General features: G+C 39.2%; 1 protein-coding gene across 1 annotated transcript in view; it reads left to right on the top strand.

The window, feature by feature from the left end:
• The window catches only part of LOC127387807 (multiple epidermal growth factor-like domains protein 6), a 194,338-nt gene that overhangs the window by 80,440 nt on the left and 87,905 nt on the right, over positions 1-25,993 (top strand). The window contains exon 6 of the mRNA XM_051626590.1: positions 24,356-24,478. Within this exon, the coding sequence (XP_051482550.1) occupies positions 24,356-24,478 (123 nt within the window). The remainder of the gene's footprint in view (positions 1-24,355; positions 24,479-25,993) is intronic.

Below are 25,993 nucleotides of genomic sequence, written 5' to 3'. Positions count from 1 at the left end.
TGAAATGCCAGAAGGCCAATATGTATTCTGAAAGCTTCCTACTTAAATGTGGTTTGGGTTCTTTTTTAACTTCATAGTAGCAAAAGGAAAAAACAAGCCAAACAAAACAAATAAAAAAAACCCCAAAAACCAAACCAAACCACCAAATAAAAAAAACCCCAAACCGCAACATGCTGTTTTGTTTGTGTGGTTTTGGTTTGGTTTTTTTTGTTGTATCCCAGCAGTAGATAGAAGCCTCAATTCACGGGCAGACACCAGGCACTGTCCAAGGAGGCAGTGGGGATAAAATCAACAGCTGCCAGCTCCCTCTCCCTTGTTCTGCAGTGCAAGCAAAGATACAAAATACTCAGATATGCTAATTGAAACATATTGTGCTTTAATTTTGAAGTTCTTATTGCACGGGAGAACTTAAAAGATTGTTCTAACACTAATTAACCTGATTTTGATCCTCTGTGAGAAAAAGCATGCCGTTCTAACAGGAATCCAGCTCTTGCTGCTTCTGAATTTGCATCTGTTCTAGACCTATCTGGAAATTCAAATACAGTAGATGACTTGGAGAGGGATGATTTCTGATCCAGACTGGAGAAAACTCAGTAGTTGAATGTTAAATTTAATGAAGGAGCTTACTGTTGTGGGATTTGGCACCCCACTAGAGATTATTAAAGGTTTGAATAGTATATGGTGTTTATTAGGACAGAGTTTGGGCTCATTTTGACTTCACTGACAACCTTCAGGTTCTTAAACATTGTCTTTCAAGAGATCTGGACTGCTGTCCATTGAGGCTTTGAAGAGAGAGGTACCATTATAGAGGATGTGTTTTTCAGACTATTTTCATTGGTAGATTATTAAACAAAATTTCAGCTTTCCCTGGAAGGTGTCCAGTCTTTTCATGTGCATTTGTGAGCAAAACCTTAGTGCCAGGCATTTGCCTCCTAAAAGCAGGTTTATTCTTCTGTCTGCTAAGCCATGTACATCAACCTTAAAATGCTGTCTGAACACTGAATCAACCTGGGGGAAGAGGAACAGGAAGGTGTGTTCAGTGCATTAATTCATGTTCTGTTTCCTGACACATCATTATGCATTTTCAGACACATACTGTGATGAGTGAAACCTATTCGTTTGGAGGGCAGGAGTTTTTCTTCCCCTCCTCCTTGTTTTTAAATGATGATTTACTTAATGTAAGATATACTGCTTTCCAAGAGACAGAAATTCGGTTGCTTCTGCCAATATTTGGAGTTACAAACCATTGCTTGAACTTTATGATAGCATTAATCCTAGTGTTATAGATTGTTACTATGGTTAAGGGCTGTCTTATCAGCTCTAACAGCCCTTGGTATTGCTTCAGGCCATTAAGCAACAAATAGTCTGTAAGGAATAATTTCTTGCATTTCTCCTACCTTGTTTTATAATGAAAGGCATTATATTTAATGTTATGCTCCCTTGGGTTCTTTTGTCCCTCCCTCAGACAATGGCACCAGCTCTTCAGTCTATATAGCTGACCAGTTATTCCCTCTCTTGGGAATATACCTTGGAGAAGATGAGATACACTTACAATTATATTGAGGTAACAGTGGAGTTCTACTTGTTGAAATTGTGGAGTTCAGCTATCCCATAAAATCTGTGTTCTAATGGTTAGATTTGGTTTTAGTCCATGACAGTTTCTAGAACAGACAAATACAGACTTCAGTCTGTTTTAATCATCTATTTGCCTGTTGACTTTTATGGATGCATATGCTGGCTTACAGAAAGATGTGGCAGAAGACTTAAAAGACAGAACTCCTGAGGAAAGATAAATATTGAGTAAAACTATTAAATAAAATAGGTGATGTGACAAAATTAGACCCTATTTTGAGTGGAGACTCTGGAGCTGTTTCACGTCATCTTCTTGCTTGTGTTGTGTTTAAATCTGATTTATTCAAACTCTGGATTCTAAGCTGTGTAATGGAAGGAAGAATCAGCCTGTTGTTCTTGGTGGAATAATACTCTGTTTACAGCTTGTTTCACCAAAGAGAGGAGTAAGTGCTTTTTCAGCCTTTGTAACTCTTCTCGTAGCTTAAATGAAAAAGCAGCAGAGTACAAGTTCTCAAGACGGAACAGGATGGAGAGGACTTGTTTCTTAGCAGCAGCAATATTGAATTGACTCACTGTGGGGACTAATGACAGGCAAGGTGCCTCCTGCACATGAACAGCTTCCCTGTCTGCATAGCTCTGCACAGGCAATGGTGGAGCAAACACACTTGTCTTTAGCCAGTTGGCCTTGCTCACCCTTTTCTTGTTTGATTCTGTTGCTTCATTGGAATTAATTTTGTTTCCTTGGAAATTGGCTGAGAACTGGCCCGACTGCATCTCTGAAAGAAGTCTGAGGAGCTGGGAGTAATGAACAATTACATTGTGTTTGTTGTATCAAGTAACAAACAACTACATTGTGTTATATCAAGAATCCAACTGGAATTGGGAGGCTGCAGGTGTGAAAAATGTGAGAAAAAGTACAAAATATGTTTGGTGATTCTTTTCTTCTTCCTGGACCATCTTTTTTGCAAGGTTCACTTTGAAAACAAATGCTGGATTCCAGCCATTCCTAGGGATCTGCTTTAGACAGGTATTAGTGTTTCCCAGTTACTGGCTTGGGCAGGGTGATTTAAAAACCTGTTAAATGCCTTTTCTCCTGCTGCTGTTAAACCTGAAGAGCCAGCAAGGCCAAGAGACAGCGCTGTAGAGAAAGCTGTACATTAGTGAACTCCAGTGATGGAGCCTCACTGCCTGAAACGTGCCTGAAGTGAGAGGTGGATTGTGTTTTGTTTCCCTTTTTATTGAGAAAACTGGGTTTTTTGCATTCCAGTTAGCTTAGAAACACCTACATTTGCTAAAAGCTTTTGGTGACAAGGGGAACAGCAAGGGCATAATCTGGCTCTGCAAAACTTTGAGCAGGAAGGTGAGAAACTGAGGAGCCTGGTTTACCTTTTAGGGTAAAGTGAATCAGAAATAACTGCTGAAATCAGTGAGCTACACAAATGCAAAAATTGGAGAAAGCAAAAAGCAAATATGGCCCATTACCTTTTTACTTGTAAAATCAATATATTTGATAAAAAAATCATTTATAAATAATAAACATGCCATTTTTACAGTCACATTTCAGAGCAGAACCACACTTCAAGGGCTATAATTGTGACCTACATTTTGAATTATTTGATAAGGCTGACCCCCCATGATGATCTCAAATTAAAATCTTATAAATTAGCACTTTCTGGCAAATAGGCTTGGTGTTATCATTTCACTCTGACATTTATTCTTTGCTATGGGTCACTGCTTTATTACTGTAAGAGCTTTTGGCCAAGTGCTGTTCCCAAAGCATAGGAAAGACATTAAAGGTTAATTTCATGCAAACTGTGAGAAAATGTTACTTCTCATTCATTTAGACTTGCATTACTGAATTTGCATTCTTTTTATAGGATGTATATTAGTATGTAGCTAAAATCCCTCACAGCAAATCAACCAATAAATTGCACTGAATTACAGTGCAATAATGAATTGCTTGTCATTTGATTTCCAACAATAACAAGAACATTTTTTTAAAATGCTTTTGGCCAGACAATTAACATATTCTCTTGTGGTGTGACTCTGAAGTCTTTGGAGCTCTGCCTGCAGAGTACTTGGCCCAAGTGCCACAAGTGCTATAAAAGTTGATTGTTGTGTCTTCATCTGAATGTGTCCTGGGTTGTAGGCTTTTTATTAAAAACAAATGAGGATGATAACTAATGTTTGGATCTACTCTTTGTTGGGTCTTTGAATGGACAGACAATTATCTTGGAAATTTGCAGCTGTACCTCAAAGATATAACAATTCTTGGTTGGCCAACACAAGACCAGATGGGCTAATTCCCCCCAGAAGAGCTTTGTAAGTGCTTGTTCTCCACATAAGCAAAAGGCATTTGGGATTTGACAAGGGGACAGTGTATGGAGGACTTGCTGACATTTATCAGACCCACCCTTTAGGTGGTGACAAGGCCAGAAGGTGACAGGAGAGATTTGAATGCATAATTGCCCTCTAAATATTTTGTATTTAGTGTGATTTTTGAGGTATTAATGTCTACCTTCCCCTGTGGGAAATTCTGTAGAGGGAACTGTTAATTATCTCCATGCCCAGTTGGGACTGAGGAGGAGCTGAAAAAATATTCGATGCCTTCGTGTTGCCTGTGCAAGTACTTCTTCCCTGGGGAGATTGTCCTTAAAAGACATGGGGTACAGCATGGGGTCAATAATGGTAAACACAACCCCCCAACCCCTAATCCCTTTGGTATTACTCAGAGGAATTCAGCCATGTAGAGGAGGAGGGAGGGAAACATGGACACAGCTCTTTGCCAGACAGAAATAATTAAAAAATGAAGGATGATCTACACTGAGTGAGCTATCACTGGTAGTTCCCTGAAGAAATAGGTTAATAAAGTTGTGGCCTAATTAAATCACTGATCTTGTTTGTTGTCTTGCCCATTTGAGACTGGCATCTTCCAGGCTTTGCCACAACACCAGCCCAGAGGCTTACATGCCTTGTGCAGGACAGTGCAAGAAGGTGAGATGTTTTACACACTAAAGTATTCCCTTTTTGTGGTGAGTGGGGATTTGTATCAATTACTTTGTTGCTTATTATTTGGGGTTGCAGATAGTTTAGGCTTAGCATCAGGCAACATCTGTGTGATCTCTCCTGAGGCTTTTGTTATTACTGTCTAGTCTTAATTCTTTCAAATTATTTTGGTAATAGTGCAGTCTCCCTCTGGTGCCAAGTTTGGAGGCTTCAGTAAATAGCAAACTAGATGTGTAACCTGGGTGGATGAAAAACGTCTGTATCACAGAGGCACTGCTTCCCTCTGCTCTGCAGGACTCACTCTTGCAGCAAGAGGAGGGTGAGCTGTGTTAGCCAGGATGACACGAGGTTTACAGACAGGTTGCACAGCTTGTGCCTGGTACTGGTGGGTCGTGGTTTTCCATCTCAGGTTGGTAGAGGCTGGAGTTGGCTCCCAATAGTGTCGTGTGACAGTTTGGTACCAGGAAGCAAAGTTGTTCCTCATTGCTGGCACTGAGTAAAGTTCCTTTGCAAAATGAGGGTGGTGAAATATTCTCTATCCTGCTGCATTGGGTAGTGTTGATAGACAACAGGGAACACGTGTCACACGTGAGCATCACTTCTTACCCTTGTATGGCTTCACTAGGGTTAAGATACAAATCAATGTTGTGAGTCCCTGTTGAGTATGTATTCACTATAAAGTAAATCTGACCTTTTGAGATTTTATTTTCTTCTTCAGTTTGTAAGCATATTGTGTGTGTGCTTTCATCCTGGTTTAGGCTTTTATTTTGAGTTAGGCTCACTAAAAGTTGTCAGGGAAGGCTGTCTAGCTATGGCTATGAAATTCAAGAACCTGCTGACATGATTATAATAGCCTTAACAACCAGCTGTGACCTTCATTCCTCACAGAGCTGGAGTCTTGATTCTCATTCATACCCAAAGAAGTGCTAATGAGAACTTTTTGGAATCACTTCTATAACTTTTCACTGCTTTCTTGTGTAAGAGTTGGTGGTTTTGTTTGAATTGTAAGCCAGCTTTGTTTTTTTTTAATCTTCAAGTGGATGAGATTTTTTTCTGTATGTAAACATTTGGGGGCTGCATGAAGAAGAATGTCAAAAACATGTTGGAGATGCAAATAGATCAGTCTTTGGCACTTTATGCTGTTTAGTTAGGGAAGCGTTTAGTTCTTTTAGATGTAATTGTTTGGTTGATAGAAAGAAAATCTAAGGATTCTGTCATTAAAGATTTCATTTTACATCAATATACTCAAAGATTTTTGGATTAGTTTCTCATCAGGCATGTTTTCTCCAGGGTATTCATAGTTATAACATCTGTATCAGTCTGTTTGTTGATGTGGTCAGCTGGTGGGACCTTCTGACTCAAGCAAATCCAGCCTCATGTTGGAAGGTTATTTCCTTAAATTGTCTGAGGACTTAGCAGCTGAATAAGGAGATCTGGTGATGGATCATCCAGTCTTAGTGCTGTGATCCAAACTTCGTTAAAGGATACACAAAAGAAGTGACTCAAGTCTCAAATCCTATCACAAACTTATCAGTGCATTCTGAGTTGCCTGCAGGTGCTATGTCTTAACTCTAAATTTGGAACTTGCTGTGTTTAAGTGTCAATACCTAATAATCCTTTATTAACCTTTGTGGTAATGAAATCTCTGTGCGATTTAATTCTGATGGTTTTAAAACTTTATTATCTAAGTATTTGTATAAATTTATTTCATTTTTTTATTGCTAAGATGGTGCAGAATTGTCTTATGTCTTGAAGGAGAAGGGGTTCTTTATTTTCTTGGAGTTCTCAACCCAAACTTGCCATAAAAGAAATGCTGTTTGGATTTAGTATTAAAACCAAATAATGAATGGGGAAAAAAAGCATTTGGTTCCTTTAATAAGTCAAAATAATTCATAAGGGATACAGAGATTGTATAGTAGTTTGCATAGATTGCAGGCTACTGACTTTTGAATTTTTAAAAGACGTTCTCAAAATTTGTATTGCAAAAAAGCTGTGCTTTCCCTTCCCTTAAACTGTCCTTTGCATCACAGCTCAAATGAGGGCTCTCATCAGCCTGCAGCAAGGGCTACAGCCCTATCTCCAATATCCTGCAAAGACAGGATGCCACACAAATACGGGGGAAGAGGCAGTGCTTCCATTTATTAATAGGTGCATGATGAGAAGAAATACACCTGCTTCAGAAATGAAACATGATCCTTTCAAAATCTTGTACCAGGAGAGAAAGTGAGTGTTTCTCTGCACTGTAGAAGTGGGGCTGGTAACAATTGTCAACTGAGTGGGTGAAGGAGAGTAATGAGTGTCTCTCTTCTCGTATTGCTCTGCTGCCCTGCTCTCCAGCTTCGTTCAGGCCCTTGGTCTTGATCTCGATTATATTTAATTGATACTAGAATAATAATATTTAATTGATAATAGAATAATAGAAGACTATATGAATTTGTCCTCTAGGTAAACACATTTCTGTTTTACAGAGTGGGGAATTTGCTCCAAGATACAAGTAAATGACCAAAATGTGCTATCAACTCCAGGTGTAATTTTTTGCTTATTGATTTTGTCTGTGGTTAGCTACAGTACATTTAAAACCAGACAAGTGAGGCAATGGAAAACAGGGATATATCTTACAGTGCCATGGGCTGGCTAGATGGTGCAACAGTGCTTCTGCTGTAAGTCCTGGTCTTCTATATGTTTAAATTAAAATGGGGGTTTTGTTTAATATGAGTAGCAAGGATACAATGTGCGACTTCAAAAGAAAAAGGCAGAAATGCAGTATTAACTGTAGGTGTTCAGTGTTAAGGCTCCTGAGATGTTGTTTGACTAAGTTATTGTTCTTCTTAATTTTAAATGCACAGTAGTACTTTTTTGAAATAACTTACACAGACATGCTATTTCTTTGAGTAATAATTATTTACCACCTTTTATCTTTTGGGTGTCCAAGGTAGTAGTATTGCCACCCTGAAACTTATCATATTTTTTAGATCCTATTTAATTCTCTTTAGCAATGAGAGATTTTGTCATTTGACAAGAGAAAGAAGAATACTGTTTCCAAACTACAAAATACCCCCACTTCCTTATGAGAATGTTATAAAACTCAAGTTATGAGGCACATTTTAATAACTTCAGTCACATGTACTCAAAGCAGACATAAGCAAAACATTAACTAATGCAGTTTTTATATAGGGGATGTTTTGGTATTTACAGTGCAGCAAGGACTTATGACCATTTAATGGAGATTTCTAGACCCTGGGATTTAATAATCTTTTTGATTTGTCACTTTGATGGAATGAAAGTGCTCATGAATTTACTCTAAATAGAATTTTCTACTAATCCTTAGGAAAATTAGAAATATATGGCAGATTAACAAACCAGCCATTCATCTGTTGGGTTAAACATACACTAACATGATCTTAACAAGCCATGTCATCTTTTAACACATGCAAAGGACCAAATTATCTGCTGAAAGACTGACATTATGTAAATGTAACATTTGCTGGACCTCTAAACCCTGTGATTGAATTACTGTCTAAATTATTCTGCAATATGAATGTCGCCTACAAAAAAGAAACGCTGTAAAAGAAATGATTGTGACATCTTCTGGGTTTGCAGTCATTCCATAATGAATAGTTGAAATGAACAGTTAGTATATATAACTCAAAATCTTAATGAAATAAGAAGAAAGAAAATAGAGGATATGACCTGTGGAAAACTTACTCTACAAAGAAGCAAATTTATTCCAGGGTTTTGGCGACACTTTGTTAGTGGAAGAAACATGGCTCAATTAAGGGGGGAATTTCATCCACAAATCAAAACTTGCCACTGGAGAGAGACTTCCCCTACCTTCCTCTGTGGATGTGTTGGGTGATCAGTGGCAGGTATTCTGCTTTCAACTTAAGACTTTGAGAGAGATACATCTGTAAAACAGCAAAAAATAGAAATTGAAGCATGTGCTGAAACACTGGGATGGCGAGTAATTGTGTCCCAGAAAGGCTGCCTGTTAGCAAATAAATGTCTCCTCATGCAGAATAACTGATCACTTAACTTGTGCTGTATCATTAACTCATGTAAATGATCTTACTTGTATTTCACTCATTCAAAAAATTAAAATCTAGCAGAACAAATGTGCTCCAGCAAATGGAGGAACTGAATGTTTTATTAATTGCCTGCTCATTAAGCTGTAACTACAACAGCGCAGAGCGGCAGCACCTCACAAAGAGGCGGTAATTGAACCTTACATGAGGTGAGATGACTGACTGATGTCCTTTTTCCATTACCTAATGCTAGAGTCCATGGTGATGGAGAGTTAATGTTCCCCTGAAAATCCATAAGGGCCAGGTTTTTGCTCCCTCAGTGTCCCTGTGAAGCCTCAGGTGGAAATTCTGCGTGTATGGGAAGCAGCAAAACTGAGATGCTCATGGTAACAACTTGATGCCCACCTTCACTGGAAAGTTAAAGTTTTCTTTAAACCTCAACTTTATTTCTTTGTTGGAGCTTTTAATCTTTGGTGGGTAATCTTGTTCTCATTCTTCTCTATGCCTTTTTCTTATGGGAAGGATCTGGGGAGGATAAAAGGCTGCAGGAGGGAAGGGCAACTCTGGGGCTTTGGAGGGGCATCTCTGCTGCCCCGCTCTGCTTCTGCCTGCTCCCCTTCAGTAAACTTGTAATAACAGAAAAAAGTAAAGTAATTAATGTTCCCTTAAGTAAGGCAAAATGTTACTTTACTGTTTTCAGAGCAGTTAATTTGATCTCATGCTAAGAAAACTGACATAAATGAAAATTTTAAAAGGGCAGCAGGGGGAGACAGGACAGGTATGAAAGCAAAACATCCTCAAGCTGATGCTGGGTTTGTGTGTTTTCAGGCTTCCCCACCTGAAAGATTTAAATCAGACTTTCTCCCCACTAAAGTCTTGTCGTTTGTAAGACACTATCTTTCATTTGTGCTGCTAGTTACTTAGTCTTTTTTTTCCCCTCCAGAAATTGGCATTGCAAATTGTTTGACTGGGTAATAAAACTCTTCCAGAAGAATTTATGGAGTATTTATTAGAAAGTCTTAATTAGACAAGATAGTTGCTATGGCCAGGGCTGGTTCTTGGCAGATGGATTTTTTGGTCCTTTTTTGCATTAATCTTGCATTGTTGTCCCTATCTCCACCATTCCCAGTGATATTTTGTAAGTAAGACTGGTTCCAACACATGGCAATCCCTCCATGTTTTCTCAACAGTTTGACAGGACTTCTTGATTCTTTTTATAAATGTTTGTGGTTTCTAAGTTGTAATGACCAGAAAATGTAGTGTGAACTTTTTACCAGCAATGCTTATTGTGTTATCCTTTCGCAGACAGCAGCAAAGTTTCCTCCCAGACAGTGATGTTTTCCTGAGAGCTTTATTCCCTTGCTTCCTTCCTGTGCCAAGTCCTGTAATAGTAGAATCAGTTGGATGTTTTAGATATAACCAGCTTATTCAAATTCTGGGGAAATCCAGATGTAATTTCCAGATTAGTTCATGTTTCCACAAGCTGAGCAATCGTGGTGCTGTTTTCAGATGGAGCAAATCTCTCTTAGTCCTAAAGACCATTCATAAAAACCTCATCTCTTCTCCCTGTCCTCCCATGTGATTTTGAGAGAGGGAATGAAAAGGGGTTTAATTCAAGTGATTTTGTAGTGATGCTGCCTGTTTCAGCATGCTACTATCAGCTGTTTACATGGGATGGGATGGTTTATTTCTCTTTTTTTGCTAGAAAAGGGGTTTTTTTTACAAAAAAATCCTGCAGGTGTCCTACTGGTTTCCTTTCATCTGAACCCTTCATGCTGGACAGGAAGATCATCTGAACCCTTCATGCTGGGCAGGAAGAAAAGCAGAAAAATACTGGAGGGAGAAGAAAAAGAAACTTCCTTAACTGAGTCCCCTCCCCAAAATATTTACACATTCAACCAAAACAGCATCTTAATGTTTGAAACTTCCTTTTTATTTAAGACTTGTCCTCACTGTCACTAATGTACCATAGCCCCTACACACCTGGGAGAACACTCTGCAGGGTGACTTTACTGATTTGTAGTATTTCCTCTTTTGAAGTGGAAATAAGATTTTCTGCAACTGCACTGCAGTTACCTACAAGATTTGCTTCACTTTTTGGTTGAAAATAAAATGTTTCTGTTTTTCCCTTTTTCCTCTCCCTGTTCCTGTTTGGTCAGTGCCCTCTAAATACATCTGAAAATAACCTCTCTCCTGAGCAGTTTGCTTGTAAATTGAAAGTACAAAAAAAATAGTCAAGTGCAAGGATCAGAGGTGTGTGTATGCCCTGTTTTTTCAATTTATTCAAATTCCGGGGGAAACGATGTGCATAGGAAAGTAGATGAGTTTAAATCCTCTGACAATGAGGGCTGCTCCTCTATTTAATTGTCTCTGAAATATATATTGTTCTTAGACCATGATCCTTGATAATTCAGAAATTTGGTCCTTTTTGGCACAAACATAGGTAGGTTTTCAATATCTTCCTATTGAGCCTAAGTTACCACAGTTTTACACGTGTGTAACCGTAAACTGAACTTAATCATTAATTTTTCAGCATTAAAAAGAAAAAGTAGGCTAAACTTCAGCTATAGATGAAGTATTTAAAATAATTTCCCAAAGCCCTTCATAAATATGACATTGATTCATTGATATACAGACCATTAGCAGTTAGTCTCCTCTGTTCATCTATCATTTCAATTATCTCTAGACTTCCCCAGGGTCTTTGACAAATGGGAGACAATTTGCATTTTGTACATTAACGACCTTGGTAGAATTTATAATTTTATTCCCCCCATCCTATAATTATACTTCAGTATTTGAGGGGAAACCCCCACAAAACTCTAGTTGGCCAGTTCATAATTTAATCAGAAGTGCCCAAATGTGAAAGGAAGGAAGGAAAGAAGGAACAGGTACAACATTACATAGAAATATTTTGCACTTTGTGAAGAACTTCAACCTGAGGATGGAGATGATTAGTGAGTTAAGTGTGAGGTCTCTTTTACAGGGGAATGTTGCCTCTCTGGGTTGCAGACTTAGGAGACTAGTTAAGAACACAGCACAGGTCTTAGCCCCACGAGTTGTTGATCTTCTCCCAAACCTAGTGTAGTAACCAGGTTTTAGTGTTGTTTGTGTTGGCCACTGTCCCCACCTTTCTCACACTTAAATATAACATGCAGGAGTATCTATATATTATCAGTTTTTTCACTGTTTGTTACTGCTCCTTATGTGGGTGACCTGGAGAAGAGGTGTTAGTATTTAGTAGTGTAAAGCTTTTTAAGCTTCTAGGTGTGCGAAAGGGGTGGTACAGGTTGGATGGGGCTTTGATCAACCTGGTCTAGTGAGAAGTGTCCCTGCTCATGGCAGGGAGGTTGGAACTAGATGACCTTTAAGGTTCCTTCCAACCCAAACCATTAAGGGATTCTATGATACAGTGTACCCAGAAAAAGTAAACTTCACAGCTTCAGTAGGCTGTAGTTGAAGATGAGCTCGATGCCCTCACTGTGTCAGTTCCTTCCTCAGAAAGTTTCTTGGTCAACTTTCAGGATTTTGGAGCAGGGTGTAGTTTTTGCAGTGACTGCATCCCACGTGATGATGATGATCTCTGCCTTTTCTAGGAATGCTCTCCAGCTGGTAAAAATTCACCATTGCCATCAGTCATGGCAGTGTGGTTATCTGAGATGCCAGAGCCTTTGCCTTCTCCTTTGAATGTGAAATCACTGCAGTTTCTCAGACAACATTAGGTGGTAACTGTTGGCAACAGCTCCGACGTTAGGAGGGGCGTATGTTTCTGGCTAGATTTTCAGAACCATCCATAACATTATCCTGCATGTACTTTGCTCATATATCACACTTTCCTTTTGTGCATCAGAATGAATTTGGCTGTCTCTTCCCTGCAAAAAAGTAATTAGCTTGGGTTGCATGTGAGGGATTTATTTTTTGATTGGAACCGAAGGGTGAAATTCCAAATGTTGGAAACCTTGAGCTGTGAACTGGCACCAACCTGCGGCCCCGGCACCGCCGCTCTCCCGCCTGGATGCTCCTGCTTAGGAGGAGCTTATGCATCTAGCAAGAAAGGTCTTGGTTTTAAATAGTGCTCAATCCAGTCTGGGGTGTGTTCAAGCCAGGCTGTTCAGCCTTGGATTCTTCTGATGTACATTGTACAACTGTTTTTTCCATGTGCTAAAGAGCTGGCAGTGTTTGATTTGAAGAGGTTTGGTTAAATTAGATGCTCAGAGTGGTCTGTAAGAGTGAGCTAAAGATCAAGGTAAACATATGTATTAATTTATTGCCTTACTCTTCTGAAAACAGGACTCAGACTCCAAACAATGCACGTGTCTGTGGAATGTTCTTATCTTTGCCCAAGTTAGGTGACCTGCACACAAGTGCTGGGTGGAGACATGTTTATTTTATTTGCACACAGCCTGTGTGACCGTGTTTGGATATTTCTGCCCTTAGCAGTGTTTTCCCTTTGATGTCTGTTTTTAATTTATCGAACATCTACAGTACATCTTAACAACTTAAAATGTATTTCTAATGCATGTTCTGTTTACGAGTCTTAAATTCAATACTTTGACCTTACTGCTGCTCAAAAAATATAGTTGGTTATCCTAAACCCAACAATTTTATAGGAGAGTGTTGTTTAAGATTTTATAACAATACACCCTTTGTTAATAGTGATGAACATAAAAAAATATCTGCTGTTAGTAGGGAGAGTGGTAGAGGAACACATGTTTCAAAGGGTGAAATGATTGTTTGAAAAGACCAACTGATGTAGTAACTTTGAAGTTTTAAATTATTTAAGCCATCTCACTGATGCTGAAAACACAAATGCAAATGTATTTTTGGTTATACCCCCTGAAAAAAATTGTGTGGCTCTCCATCAAAACCAGATGCCTGACAGCCAGCTAGATTTAAAAGGCAAATTTAGTTTATATTGAGAACCAGAGTGTAAAGTTTGGGTTACATAAAAGTGGCTCTTTCTGGCTTCGGTATGAGTCAGTTTTAGCAATGCAGGATTAACAATTTCAGCCTTGATCACCTTTGGCATCTGACAGTTTGAAAACCTTGAGCTCACATGTTTTCATATCCAGAACTCCCAGGCTGTAAAACTAAGCCAGCTACCTCTGCTAACGACAGCCACTGCACGTGGGGAACAGATGTGCCTGCAGCAGCCGGGAAGGTCCCAGGTTCAAATGCTGGTGTCAGGCTGAGGGAACTTTCTGCCAAATTGTTCTTTCTGCAGAGTGTCTGACTTACCCCATCATGCTGAGCCTGATATACTTATTTTAAAGGACACCTCTGTGCTGTTCTGCTAGGGAAGGCCCCGAGAAATCACAGCTGTTCTCTGCTACTCCTTGTTAATTTAACTGGAAAAAGAAAATGTTATTTCTTCTGTCTTTTGCTCTGAGTTTGTCACTGATAAAAACCCTCTGCGAGTGAATGGTTTACACATCTCTTTTTTTCTTTTCCTTTGTTTCAAGCTTGATATAACTCCATATCCAAGTTGAAGTGTCTTGCTTGAATTCCTTAGTGGGAATCCCCCTCCAGTCAAAGGATGCTCTCCTCACCACTGTTTCTGGTGAGAAGGATCTCTGAAATATGCAGCTCCTGTGTAACACTAAGTGAACGAGGTGCCTTTCTGAAGCACTCAGGGGCTGCTCTGTGTGCCTGTGGCCATGGCACACTGTGCTCCTCAGCAAACCTGCCCTGCAGTCACATCAGGAAACAGTTAACAAGCACCCATTGGTGTCAGAAAAGTTAGAAGAATTCAGAAGACAAATTAGGCAATGAAGTCTTTGGGAATAATAACTTCCCTTGGGTTTCTTCACAAATTAAACTGATGAAGATTTAATCTCTCTTTTTTTTTTTTCCTTTTTTTTTTTTTCCTTTTTTTTTTTTTTCTTCCATGGCTTCCTTTGCCCTTGACACACAAGATCAGTTACTAGCAGACACAGAGACTGAGTGCAGCTAAGTGGTAATGGCATATGTCTGTGTAAACCAAGTAACAAGTTCTCATTTATGTCTGTTGTAAATGAGCAGCCTGGTTGTGTGGTTGTGTTTCAGCTATGCAGGCTATGAGTACAGAAAAGATATTTTCTGTAGTAAAAAGTGAGACGACTTTACAACTATATTTAGCAGAGGATTTTTGTCAGGGCAGTGAGTAATTCTTCCCAACTGTTAGGAAGATCTTCTAGAAATGAAAAACAAAAGATGGGAGAGAATATTCAGGAGCAAAAAGGAAGAAAGAAATATTTAACCCATTGAAATCAGTAGCAGAGACGTGTGCTGTTCATTGCTGTTTGATCTAATCCCAGGCTGTATCTGGTGATGAGTAGAGTCTGTTCTGCTGATGATTGACATTGACTGGCAGGAACAACTATTAAGAAAAATAAGAAAAGAAAATAGGAGCTTCCATTTAAAGCTCAATAATGAATTCCACTTCCACACCAGAAACCAGGCACACATCATCCTTTCACTGCTGAGAAATCTTCTACATTCATTTCAGTGTGTAATGGCTTTGGGCGAAAAAAGTTTTTATTATTCATGTGAAAAATGAACTAATTTGCTCACATGCTTAGTCCTGGGGTTAATTATATTATGAAAAAGAATAGTTTGTAAGGAACTGGCTTATTACAATAGCAGTGCCCTGAAATCTAAGCTGCTTAATTTGTTAGCTTGTTCTGACTGTACTACTGCAATAATCAGCCTGTTGGTATGTTAAGCAGCAACTTCTGTACTTGTGGCTTCAGTCCCATGTGAGGAGCTGTAGGCAGGGGTGGGTGGACAGGCTTTCTGCTGGGGGGTTCTTCCTGCAGCAGCACTGGTTGCTTTGCACCCCTGGTCCTGGCCTCACTGCTGCCACAACATCAAATCCTGTTTTGTACCAGGTGGGTGGAGTACCAGAATTTACTGTGTAGTGCTTCAAACGTCCTTTTTCTATTGTGTTGCAGCAGAAGCAAAGGACACACCTGGGTTCCAGACATTTCTTTCACAGGCTTGGAGAAAAGGAACCGTACACTTAGACTGATAGTTCTTTTGCTGAGTACAGAATAGAGACAAAGTTAGGATAAAGACAAAGTTAGAATTAAACTTTACTTTATTCTACACCTACTGTCTTTTTTTTTTTCGTTGTTTTTGTCTTCTCTACAACTAGAAGCTAAAACCATTATTTGAGTTTCCTTTACATGAATATTTGGAAGCCAGTTTCCAACCAAGCTGTTCCCCTAATGCCCAGTTCCCTGTTCCTGCATCCTGCTGGCTGGTGCTCACTGTGCTCAGACTCCTGCTGTCATCATCTCAAATTGATGCTATTCGTAGATTTTCAAGTAATATCATAACAGAGCTTTTAACCAACCCACGTTGCACATGGGCACCAAAGTATTCTCGTACTGAACTGGTAGAATCTGACCCAGCAGTACAGGTTTTACCTGGAACAAGCCTATTTATTTCTGTGTGCAGTTGTTCATTCATCTTTTATCCTGGGGACCCTGAAAGGCATCAGCAATGTACAGGTCTATCTTTGTCCCTGCTTTTGTTATTTATGTGTTGGACAATTGCAGTGCTCTTCACAGGAGGTGACATATTAAATCTCTTATAAATACAGGTTGAGCAGAATGAGTGAGCTGCTGCCTTTGTTTCCTTGCTGTGCTCTTTTGATGCCAGTGCTGTATGTCTGAGTTTGTCTCTGGTCCCGAAGGTGTTGGCACTAGCTAACCCATGGGTACCCTCAGGTTATTCACATGTACATACTGGCTGTCACACTCCAGCTATCTTGGTCTGAGCACCTCCATAATTTTGCATAACCTTGATTTTTTTAGAATCTGGAAGCAACTAGTTCTTATGGAGAATTAAAACTTAAGTTTTAAAACTTAATCTTAATGACTATAAATGCTAAGCCTTTAGAAATGACCTAGCATATCTATTTTTCTATATACTTTGTCAATTAAGTTCTGATGACCTGATTTATAGGAGAACCTGAGAAGCTGGAGGAAAGGCAGAAGTTCTGCGTGTAAATTTTCTTGAGGAACAGGAGAGGGAAGCTGGACACTGGGAATTATAAAAATGCACTGGGAAAGACCCAGCTTTAGTTTGTGACCAACTGGCTGGTACCTCCTGGTGAAGGCAGTAAGCTGCAAGCCCATCTTAGGTTCAAGGTGCACTTTGTGAGCTCCCCTTTAGACACCAGGACTTGGCTTGGCTGGAGTCAACCCCCTGGCTTGTGCTTGCCATTCATGCCTGGGATTAGCACTCAAAGCATGAAGGAAATCCGGCTGCTAAGAGTCCTGAGGCCATGCCAATAATCACTGCTATGGAAATGATCTTTAAAAAATGCTTACCTGCCTGCAAAATACATAAGGGTTGATACTGTGAAATCAAACTTTAGAAGGTCAAAGTCTTGTTTGTGTGTGCATAGCCAGCACTTGTTAGTGCTGGGAGTTAGCTGTACTGCAAAGAGAAGACAATTTTAGGGGAAAGCACTTTTCAACAAAACCAAAGGCTTTTAAGGATGTCACTGCAGAGTCCTGAATTCTTTCTAAAAAGGCTCCATTTTGTGACATAAAAAGCCAAACCAGAACAAAATCCATCTTGGCAGAGCTCTGATGCAAGGCAAGTTGCAGTACAGTAGACGATGCTTTCTTTTATGTTTTGCTCATAACCATCATAGCAGGCAAAGGCAAACACTTGTCTAATTTGATAAAATGTCTTTAATTGCAGCAGCAGTACTTGAGGTTTGGGCTGGATGCATCAGCTCTGTTTGTAATCATAGTTCCAGACGTACTCCACAATCATCTCCAATCACTGCCAATTAGCATCTTTTAGGCTGTTGTTGCTTAATTCAGATGTTCTGGGACGTTTAGATGCATTATTCATACCTTGTCTGGGAAAATGTATTTTAGAATCAAGTACTATTACAGGATTTCATTATACTGTGAGAGGTTGTTTTATTTTTTCCCCACCTGGCATTTCAGTTGTTCTGGTTGGTGTAGAAAGGAAAACTGTGTGCGATTTAGGTTCTGCATTTCACTTTTAGGAAATAAGTGGAGATCATTTAGGAAATAAAAGGAGAGAGATATCTGGTATCTGGTTACAGAGGGCTGTCATAACCAGGGAAAGAGATATTAAATGCTGATTTTTAGAACTGAGTCTAGTCTTTAGTAAGCTGAGAGCAGGAGGAGGAGAGCTTGGGGTGGAATAGGCCATCTCTGTGCCTGCTGCAGGGCCCTGACTGTTCTCTGCTAGTGCACGAGATGAACCGAGGTCCAGTCTAACACAGCAGTGCTAGCCAGCTTCCTGGGTTTTATGAGCTGGTTGATTCACTTATTTAAACTTTTGAGTCTGTTTTTTCCCCTCTACAGAACTTCATTCTGACTTCAAAGGAGTTATTCTTGTGAGCAAGTGCAAATGGTTGATGAATCTGTTTTGTTTTTTCTTCAAGATGATGATTTTAATAAGGAAAAATTAACACTAATGAAGTGCATTTAACAAGGGACTTTGATTGATTTTGGTTTTGTATCTAAGTTCCATGAAATGGAATTTTTAGTGCCCCAATTAACCAAAGAAAGCAAGCTCTGGCAGACTCCCCCATCCCTGAGGGCCACGAGTGCATTTGTTACCTGCCTGGCGTTCTCTGTGGGTATGGATGTGGCACAGGAATAAAGAGGAACGGGTGCAGCAGTCATTTCTTTTCTTAAAAAAGAGGAGAAAAAAAAATAAGAAGAGGAGGTGATAACTTGTTAAAGCGCAAGCACTGCAGCTGCCAGTGGAGACAGTGGTGATGATGGGTGTTTTCTGGGAGTTCACACACAAAGAGGCTCTGCCAAACTCTCAGATAAGTTTGCTCCACTAATAAGACGCTTGTTAATAACAGCTCAGATTTACGATACTTCATAACAGCACAGGAAGAAATATTCATCCTGTTATTGACTTTGTGGAGGAAGAAAACCTAATAAAGCATTAAGAGTGCTTAATCAATACACGTGTAGGACTGTGCCTGACTATCAGAATGAGCAGCTTTGTTTTCTATTCAGGCAGATAATTTATGGTTAGCACTGGAAGTGATGGATGTAATTTATGTTTTAGAGACAATTACTGTTCAAAGACAACTGTTACAAAGCTCTTGCACAAAACGAAGGAAAAGACAAATGCAGCTCCTGGGCTATGAGCATTGTGCTTTCCAGCACATGCTCATGATGTTGTATTTAGATATAACGTGGATATGATGGAAGTGTCTGCATTTGTGTGCACCACATTGCATCGTAGCAAGTGGCCTTTAAAGTTGAAATCAACTTTCTCAGTTTTCGGGATTTTTTTCAGACATATGGTTTTGATTACAGACCATCTGGGCCACAATTTTAAAAAACAGTGTCTCAACTTGCAAGCAAGTTAAGGGGTTACCTATTTACTGGAACTTTAGTGCTTTTTAGGAGCTTAAAATTATTTAGATCTATACATGAGAAATTGTCAACTGTGCATTATGATTTGCAGACACTTGCCTGTATCACCTCCCTATAAAAGGCAATTGTAATACAGTTGCCTATGTCCCCCTTTGTTCATGTTCAGGCACTCAGATAAATGCACCTAAATGTATACCTCAATATGATAAACTGTATTTAGGCTTTGATTCTAATCATTATGAGGGGTTTGTACCCGAAAGTATTTGAATTATGTTTTCTGAGCTTGGGAATTTACATCTCTAAATTGCTATTAAAGTCAATATAAGTTGCCAGTGCCTGTTAGAGTAATCAAAACTCTTTCCTAGATTTAACATTTAGATTCCTGAAATTGCACCAGCTTCATCATAGTATTCAGGAGAAAATCCCAACTGGGAAGAAGTGGTATTAGTGAAATGTTGTCTTCCTCCTAAATAAATATGCTCTCATTACTCTGGCCCCTAATTGAAGCACGGTGTGTTAGCCTAACGCTTTTAAACTAATCAAAATAGCCTCCCCTCTCCATGTTGGTGGGCTTTGTTCATGTGGTATTGCAATAACAATGTGAATGATTTTACAGATTTTATTCCCCTTCAGTGATTTATCACAAGTCCAGCGAGCTCTGACATGCACTGGAGTCAGCGGCTTACGGGTCAGAGCACAGGTTGGCCCCAAAGGCTGGTCACTGAAATGACAAGTTTGCATCTGGTTGCATTAAATAAATAAAGTTGTTGCTCCTATACAGCTGATAAATATAGAAACTTTGGAAAACAGGTTTTAAGCAGCAGACTGCAGTTAGGAGATTCTCTTAGGTATTTAAAAAGTTATTTTGTATATTAATACTTATTGCATAAACTTGTTGCACAGGTAAAATATACTTAAAAATACTTTCTGCTATAGACATAGATCTACACATGTAAATTGTTGCCAGAATTAAATGGTGGTTCAGTCCACTGTTTTCCTGCTGCAGAACAAGGGCCTTTCCTTGCAGGGTTCCTTTCTCCTTCAGCTGGTCTGTCCAGTCCCACACTCAGAGCAGGCTTGATCCCTTGCTGCTTGTTAGAGATGCTGAATTCAGCTGCACACAGAGGACCTGCAGAGCTGCAGCTCTCACCAGTAGCTCAGCGTAGAGGAGACTTCTGCCCTCCTGTATTTCTGAATTTCAGCAGAAGACTGATTTTTTTTAATTTATTTTTATTTTTCTTTACCTGCTTGCTACACTTGAGAGCTAGTAGTAGTGCAGGTCACTTCTGTTAGACCTAAAATTGGAATTACCAATGAAAACCACTGTGTCCACTGTTTTTATTTATTTGTAGGAAATCTGCAATCACCAAGACTTGCAAAAAACTTGGTGAAGGGTTGTATTTTCCTTGGAACCAGGAATGTCTCTGACTTGCTCTGAGGTGTGATATTTTCAGACAGGGAGCGAGTGGCATTGAACAAGAATAGAGAGATAAAGGGATTGGAATCGATCCTTCTTCATTTAGCATATAGCTCCCAGGCATATTTAATTGGGCAAAGGGGGTCCATTTAATGAAAAAAAGGCATGCTTCCTTATATACTGAATATTTGACAGGGTATTTAGGTAATATAGTACCTTTTTACCTAGTGCAGGGAGTGTGAGACATAGGCACATGTCTACAGTCCACATTTTTGAATGCTGGTGAATTTAAAATACAGTGGGTTTTTTTCCACTCGTATGATAGATCATATATAAAGTTAATATCAAGTTCATCTAGATGAAGGGTTGTTTTGTTGTGTTTTTTTCAATTTTTTTTCTCCTTAAACCGTCATGTGGCAGGATTGAAAGCTCACATAGTGTGTGTCTCCCATGGATAATGTTTTTTGTGTTACAACATTGGCTCTATAAAGAGCAGTGAAGCACTGCAGTAGCAAACATCACATTTACTTTTTTTGAAGCGCCTACAGTGTGTCATTACAGATGGATTGATAGTCTTGATAACATTGAACTTCTGGCAGACTTGTTACATTTCAGAAATTTTCTGTCATTTTTCTTGCTATTCAAAGGCAAATAAATATATTTGCAACCTTGAATGACATTGAATATGGAAAGGAGACAGAAATTTATCATTTGACAGAACTGGTTTTGTTCTGCATTATTTTTTTTCCTCTTCTTTCCAATGGCAAAGCTGCAATTGGATTTTAAAATTCTGACTGATCTGTGTTTTAGGAACATAGAAGAGCTGATTGCAGCGACATAAACCATCTTTTTACAAATGTAAAATAGCCTTTATTACTTCACATTGAGATGGTTTATTTTTCTGCTTCTTGGACTGAGACAGCTTCTGACCTTTCTCACTGAGTTGCACAAAAAACTTGGCAGGATACAGGCAATAGAGAAGGTCTTGTGCAAAGGACAGGACAACGAAGGATGCAGATGCTTAGAGAGCAAATTTTCAGAACACTAAGGCTAAAACTAGTTTGGTTTATACCCAGCGTGGTTACGTCTTCAAATGTGAGTGCTGTGAAATAGGGATAAAGCTGTATCAAAAAGCTTATTTTGGTGTCTTAAAATAAACTATAATTTAATTCTGAGTTATGCTGATCAGCTTAAAATGCTGTATTTGTTTTCAAGAGCTATGTTGATTAAAAAGTCAGATTTTCTGCGTATAATGGAAAAAGCAGAGGATTTTTGGAGTAAGAAGCAGCAAAGAAATGGAGGAAAACATTTCATCTGAGGATTCAAACAAATATGAAGGCAGAGACAAGCAAATCCTGGACAGAACATTAAAATGACAGTTGGAAGAAGATGAGGCTATCAGTCACACAGCGTCAATACTGTTGTGGGGGAAAAATTCAAAGATGGACCACAGCATTTTATGCTGAACCAGAAAGAAAAATATTTCTGGTTCCTCATGGAAAAATGCTGCAATCAAAAGAAAAAACATCCTATATTTTAGTATTCAATAGCACTTTACACTTCAGAATGTATAATACCGTAGTGAAATCAAGAGGATAATTATTAGCTCCTCAGCTAGAAAGGTTTTCTTCCAGTGTTTTTGTTCAAAATGCAGACAGTGGTGTTAATAAATAATTGGGCTGTATATCATAGACCACATCACTTAGGCAGCATTTTATGCTAGGAGGTCATGTAGCATTAGAGGTACCAAACAGCTGAGAAGAATAAAGTAGTTCTGCCCATTATTTTGTTTAAAAAATAAAAGAGCAAGAGATTTTATTAATTTTCAATACTGTAAAAATAGAAGACAAAGCTGTGGAGCAGGGTTATTACGTGGCTCATTACTGTTTATTACCACAAGGCACATCAAGATGTCTGCTAGTTAGAAGGAGTAAATCATTTGGAACATGCCTACTTTGTCGATCTTCTGCACGATGCTCAGCCCTAGTTGCCTTCTTCCCGTGCTTTGAGGGATATGTCTAAAATCTGTTGCTTGTCATCTGTTCTCTCTGTCTCTTGCTGAAGAGAAGGGAACAGATGAATGTCTTATTTTTGGTATGATTTGTTTTTGGGCAGAGGGGAATGTTTTTCTTCTGAAAAGTTTCTGTCTAAATCGTGTTGTCATGAAGGCAAGAAGAGCCACACTGACTTCCTGTGAGTTAGGGTTTGGTTTGTTATGTAGCACTGAGATAAGAGTGTATATATATATCAATACCTTACCAGTATTTTTCAGTATCACTGTGCACAAAGAAAGTTTTTTGTATTGGTCATTGCACTAAGTTTGGACCTGTAGTGAAGTAAGATGGTTTTAGTGTGTGTCTCTTCAGCTGCACTTTAGTAAATGTTGGTGGTTTGTGATACATTTTTCCTTTAGCTTTCTAATAGTATGAAACATCCCCCAAAATTATTTTAACCTTTGACTTTTAGCCAGGCTCAGAAATGAACTCATAAAGTTAAGGTCAAACTCATGGAAGAAATACTAAACCTTGGTACATCTTAGACTCCAACAGCTAGGGATTGTGTTTGAAAGGCTCTCATCTCTCTTACATGAATGTGAAACTCCTTATTTATCTATCTATCTATTTATTTATTTATTTATTATTTGAAGTGACAGCACATGATTTTTCTTTTGTCCTGACTTTTATTTGAAGTTTTTGGTGTGGGTTTTTTTGGTTTTTTTTGTTTTTTTAAAGCCACATTCTCCTACTGGATGGCGTGCTACTAATATGAACTGCCTGTGATTTTTTCACAGTCAGGATGATGCTTATCTTCTGTTGCTTAATCTTCCTCATCCTGCTTTTCTTGCTGTCTAGCCTGAATGTAACATGTGATCTCTACCAGTGCCAAAGGCCTTGTGGATGTGAGATCTGTTACCTGCATCCTTGTGCCAGGCTTTGGGAATGCACCGTGCCCTCTTAGCCCTGGCTTTCACCATACCAACATATTGAGGAGGCTTGCTCTGCCAACCTGCCACTTAATGTCAATAAATTGAGTTAAAGATGCCCAGAGCTCATTATTCTTGTGCAGGCTGGTTGCTGTCCCTCCTTGCTGCATGAAGCATGTGTCTGTGTGACATTAATGCTTCAGAGAGAGCACAACAAGCAAGACAGCATTGCACAAGGATGCTTTCCAGAATACAAGAAATCAATGCAGCAAACACCTGCTGCTTTCCTTATAGTCAATATCCCATTTGACAATTTTTCTACTTTGGAAAAACTTCCCTACCATCTGTTGTCTCTGATCCTGTTCAGCAGAGCCTGATAAATTTTATCATGTTTCTTCACAAGTTCTTGTGCAGGGTATGTAAGTACCTACGTTAAAAAGAAAATGTCTTCACTATTGATTTTTCTCCACCATTTGTTAGTCTATTTATTCATTTATGTGGTTCTTGAATGTTCTTCATTTATATGTAAAGATGAGATTTTTCCTTGTCAAAATCATGCAGACAAGCACAAACTTGACCAGGTGAACAGTAAAGTGTGTAGAAATTAGTGCACACATCTGAAGGAAAGAAGGACCTTAACTGATTTACATCTTCCAGAGGTTTTTCATCTTAGCCGTGACTTCTAGTAGCAACCTCATGTACAAATGAGCAGGTGGAAATGACAATATAAAGATTGTTTCCGATCTTGTTGCACAGAAATGAGAAGCTGGTGAATTGCTATGGCCTGCAGCTGGAGCTGGTGGCCCAAGCAGCTTTCCTCGTGCAGAAACTGGGGAGGCAAATCCCACCCTTGCCCTTCTTGGTTGAGTTACGGGGCACAGCAACATAGCTGGGAGTCACTACTCCTGTGGTTCCCTTCAAGGTCCTTAACTGTAGGTGTCAAACTTACTCATGTTGTCGTTATCAGAGATTGTCCTCAAATAGCCAGGGAACGTGGTCAATGCCCACTCCCCACTGACTGCCATGTGCTTCCTTCTGACAGACATAAACGAGTGCACCTCTGAGAACGGCGGTTGTCAGGACCAGTGCTGCAACACCATTGGCAGCTACCACTGCAAGTGTCCAGCAGGCCAGAAACTGGGGGAAGATGGAAAATCGTGTGGAGGTAAGGGTTCGTACAGTGCCTCACTGCTATTAAGAATTTGGAGAAGACATTAGGAAAGGAAAGGAACTACTAGCTTTTATCTGGAGCCAGCTGAGGGGGGTGTATACTCAGAGTTGTTAAGAGTGCAGATCTTCTCCTGTCTGGATTATGAAGATGCAAGTGTAAGAGCACTTCAAAGGGTTGGGCTTTTGTTTTCTTTTCCTGAAAAAATGTTATCACTTAACCTGGATTGGCTGTGCCATGTTCTGATTATGGAATTTCCATAATCAGAATCATCAATTTAAAAACCTGAAGATGGTGTATATGTTTGATAACATTTTGTCTGTCTCTAAAGCAAAATGGTTCTTATCAGGAAATACACATACACTTTTGCATTTCAATCACAATTCCACAGCTAGAGATTAACTGAATAAAAAAGGATTTGAAACCACATGGTATATAAACCCATTTGTCTTCTTCCTAAGGGAAATTTAAGTCTAGTCAGTGCATTATGGGGTAAAATTTGTTCTTATGCAAACGCTTGACTTTGTGTAGATGCAAAACATCACATAAGCTTATGTTAGAACACATAATGAATTTTGGTTAGACTTCATAAAGATGCACATAAAGATGAACATAAAGTGGGTGTAAACAAGCCCATCTCAGCTGTTGACCTGCACTCAATACAGGTCTTGCAGCATCAGATTCAAAAGGTAGAGGAGATTAGGTGTAAAGTAGGCAAGGTGTACTGTGCTGCAGGCCAGTGTTGCAGTTCCTTCTTGAACTCTCCACTATCACTAGTGCTGAACGTTGGCTGCCATGTCATCCTGTGTGCACGGGCTCTGTGCCTGGATCGCACCCTCGATTGCATTTTGTTGGTGCAGTGAGTAGATCAGTGACATTTTTTTATTATCTCAAGATGAAAGGTGCTAGGTAGGTTTTTACAAACTGTATTTTCGTCTTTTCACAAGAAACCATCTCCTCTGACTTTTCTTTTTGCATAGCATCTCACAAATCCCTTTCTTCCAGGATTTCATTTTACCGTTGTCCTTCAACTCCTCCCTTAAGGTTTGTACAAAGTAATTTATTTCCTAGCTGTGGTCATATTCTTTGTCCTAACTTTATAATTTATTTGGCTGCACTTCTTTTTTTCACTAGAAGATTGCAGAATTATTTTCCACAGCAACCTATCACTTGATATTCAGCTTGACAGTGTAAATAAGCTGTAGATTGTTGTTTTGTTTTAATTAAAATTTTTCATTATGTTCCTCAATGCTTTCATTATGGCCTTTTGAGAGCTCAAGGCAGAAGTACGATGCATGATTCACAGATCCCTGCTACTTCACCTCACTCTTCTCTTTCCTCTTTTGGGGACTAGTTGGTAATATTCTTTCTATGTTGATGTCTACTTACTGCTTTCAGATCTGCAAAAACTGAAGACTTTGCAAGCAGGGATCCTACTGATAGTAATCATAAATTGCCTGGTGTGCAAGAGTCCTGTTTCCATTAGTTTAGTGTTAATAAGTGAGTTAAATT

Source organism: Apus apus, chromosome 8, assembly GCF_020740795.1.
Source record: "Apus apus isolate bApuApu2 chromosome 8, bApuApu2.pri.cur, whole genome shotgun sequence".
Classification (NCBI taxonomy): domain Eukaryota; kingdom Metazoa; phylum Chordata; class Aves; order Apodiformes; family Apodidae; genus Apus; species Apus apus.
Note: the sequence above shows the minus strand (reverse complement) of the source record. Positions and strands in the feature narration are given on the sequence as shown.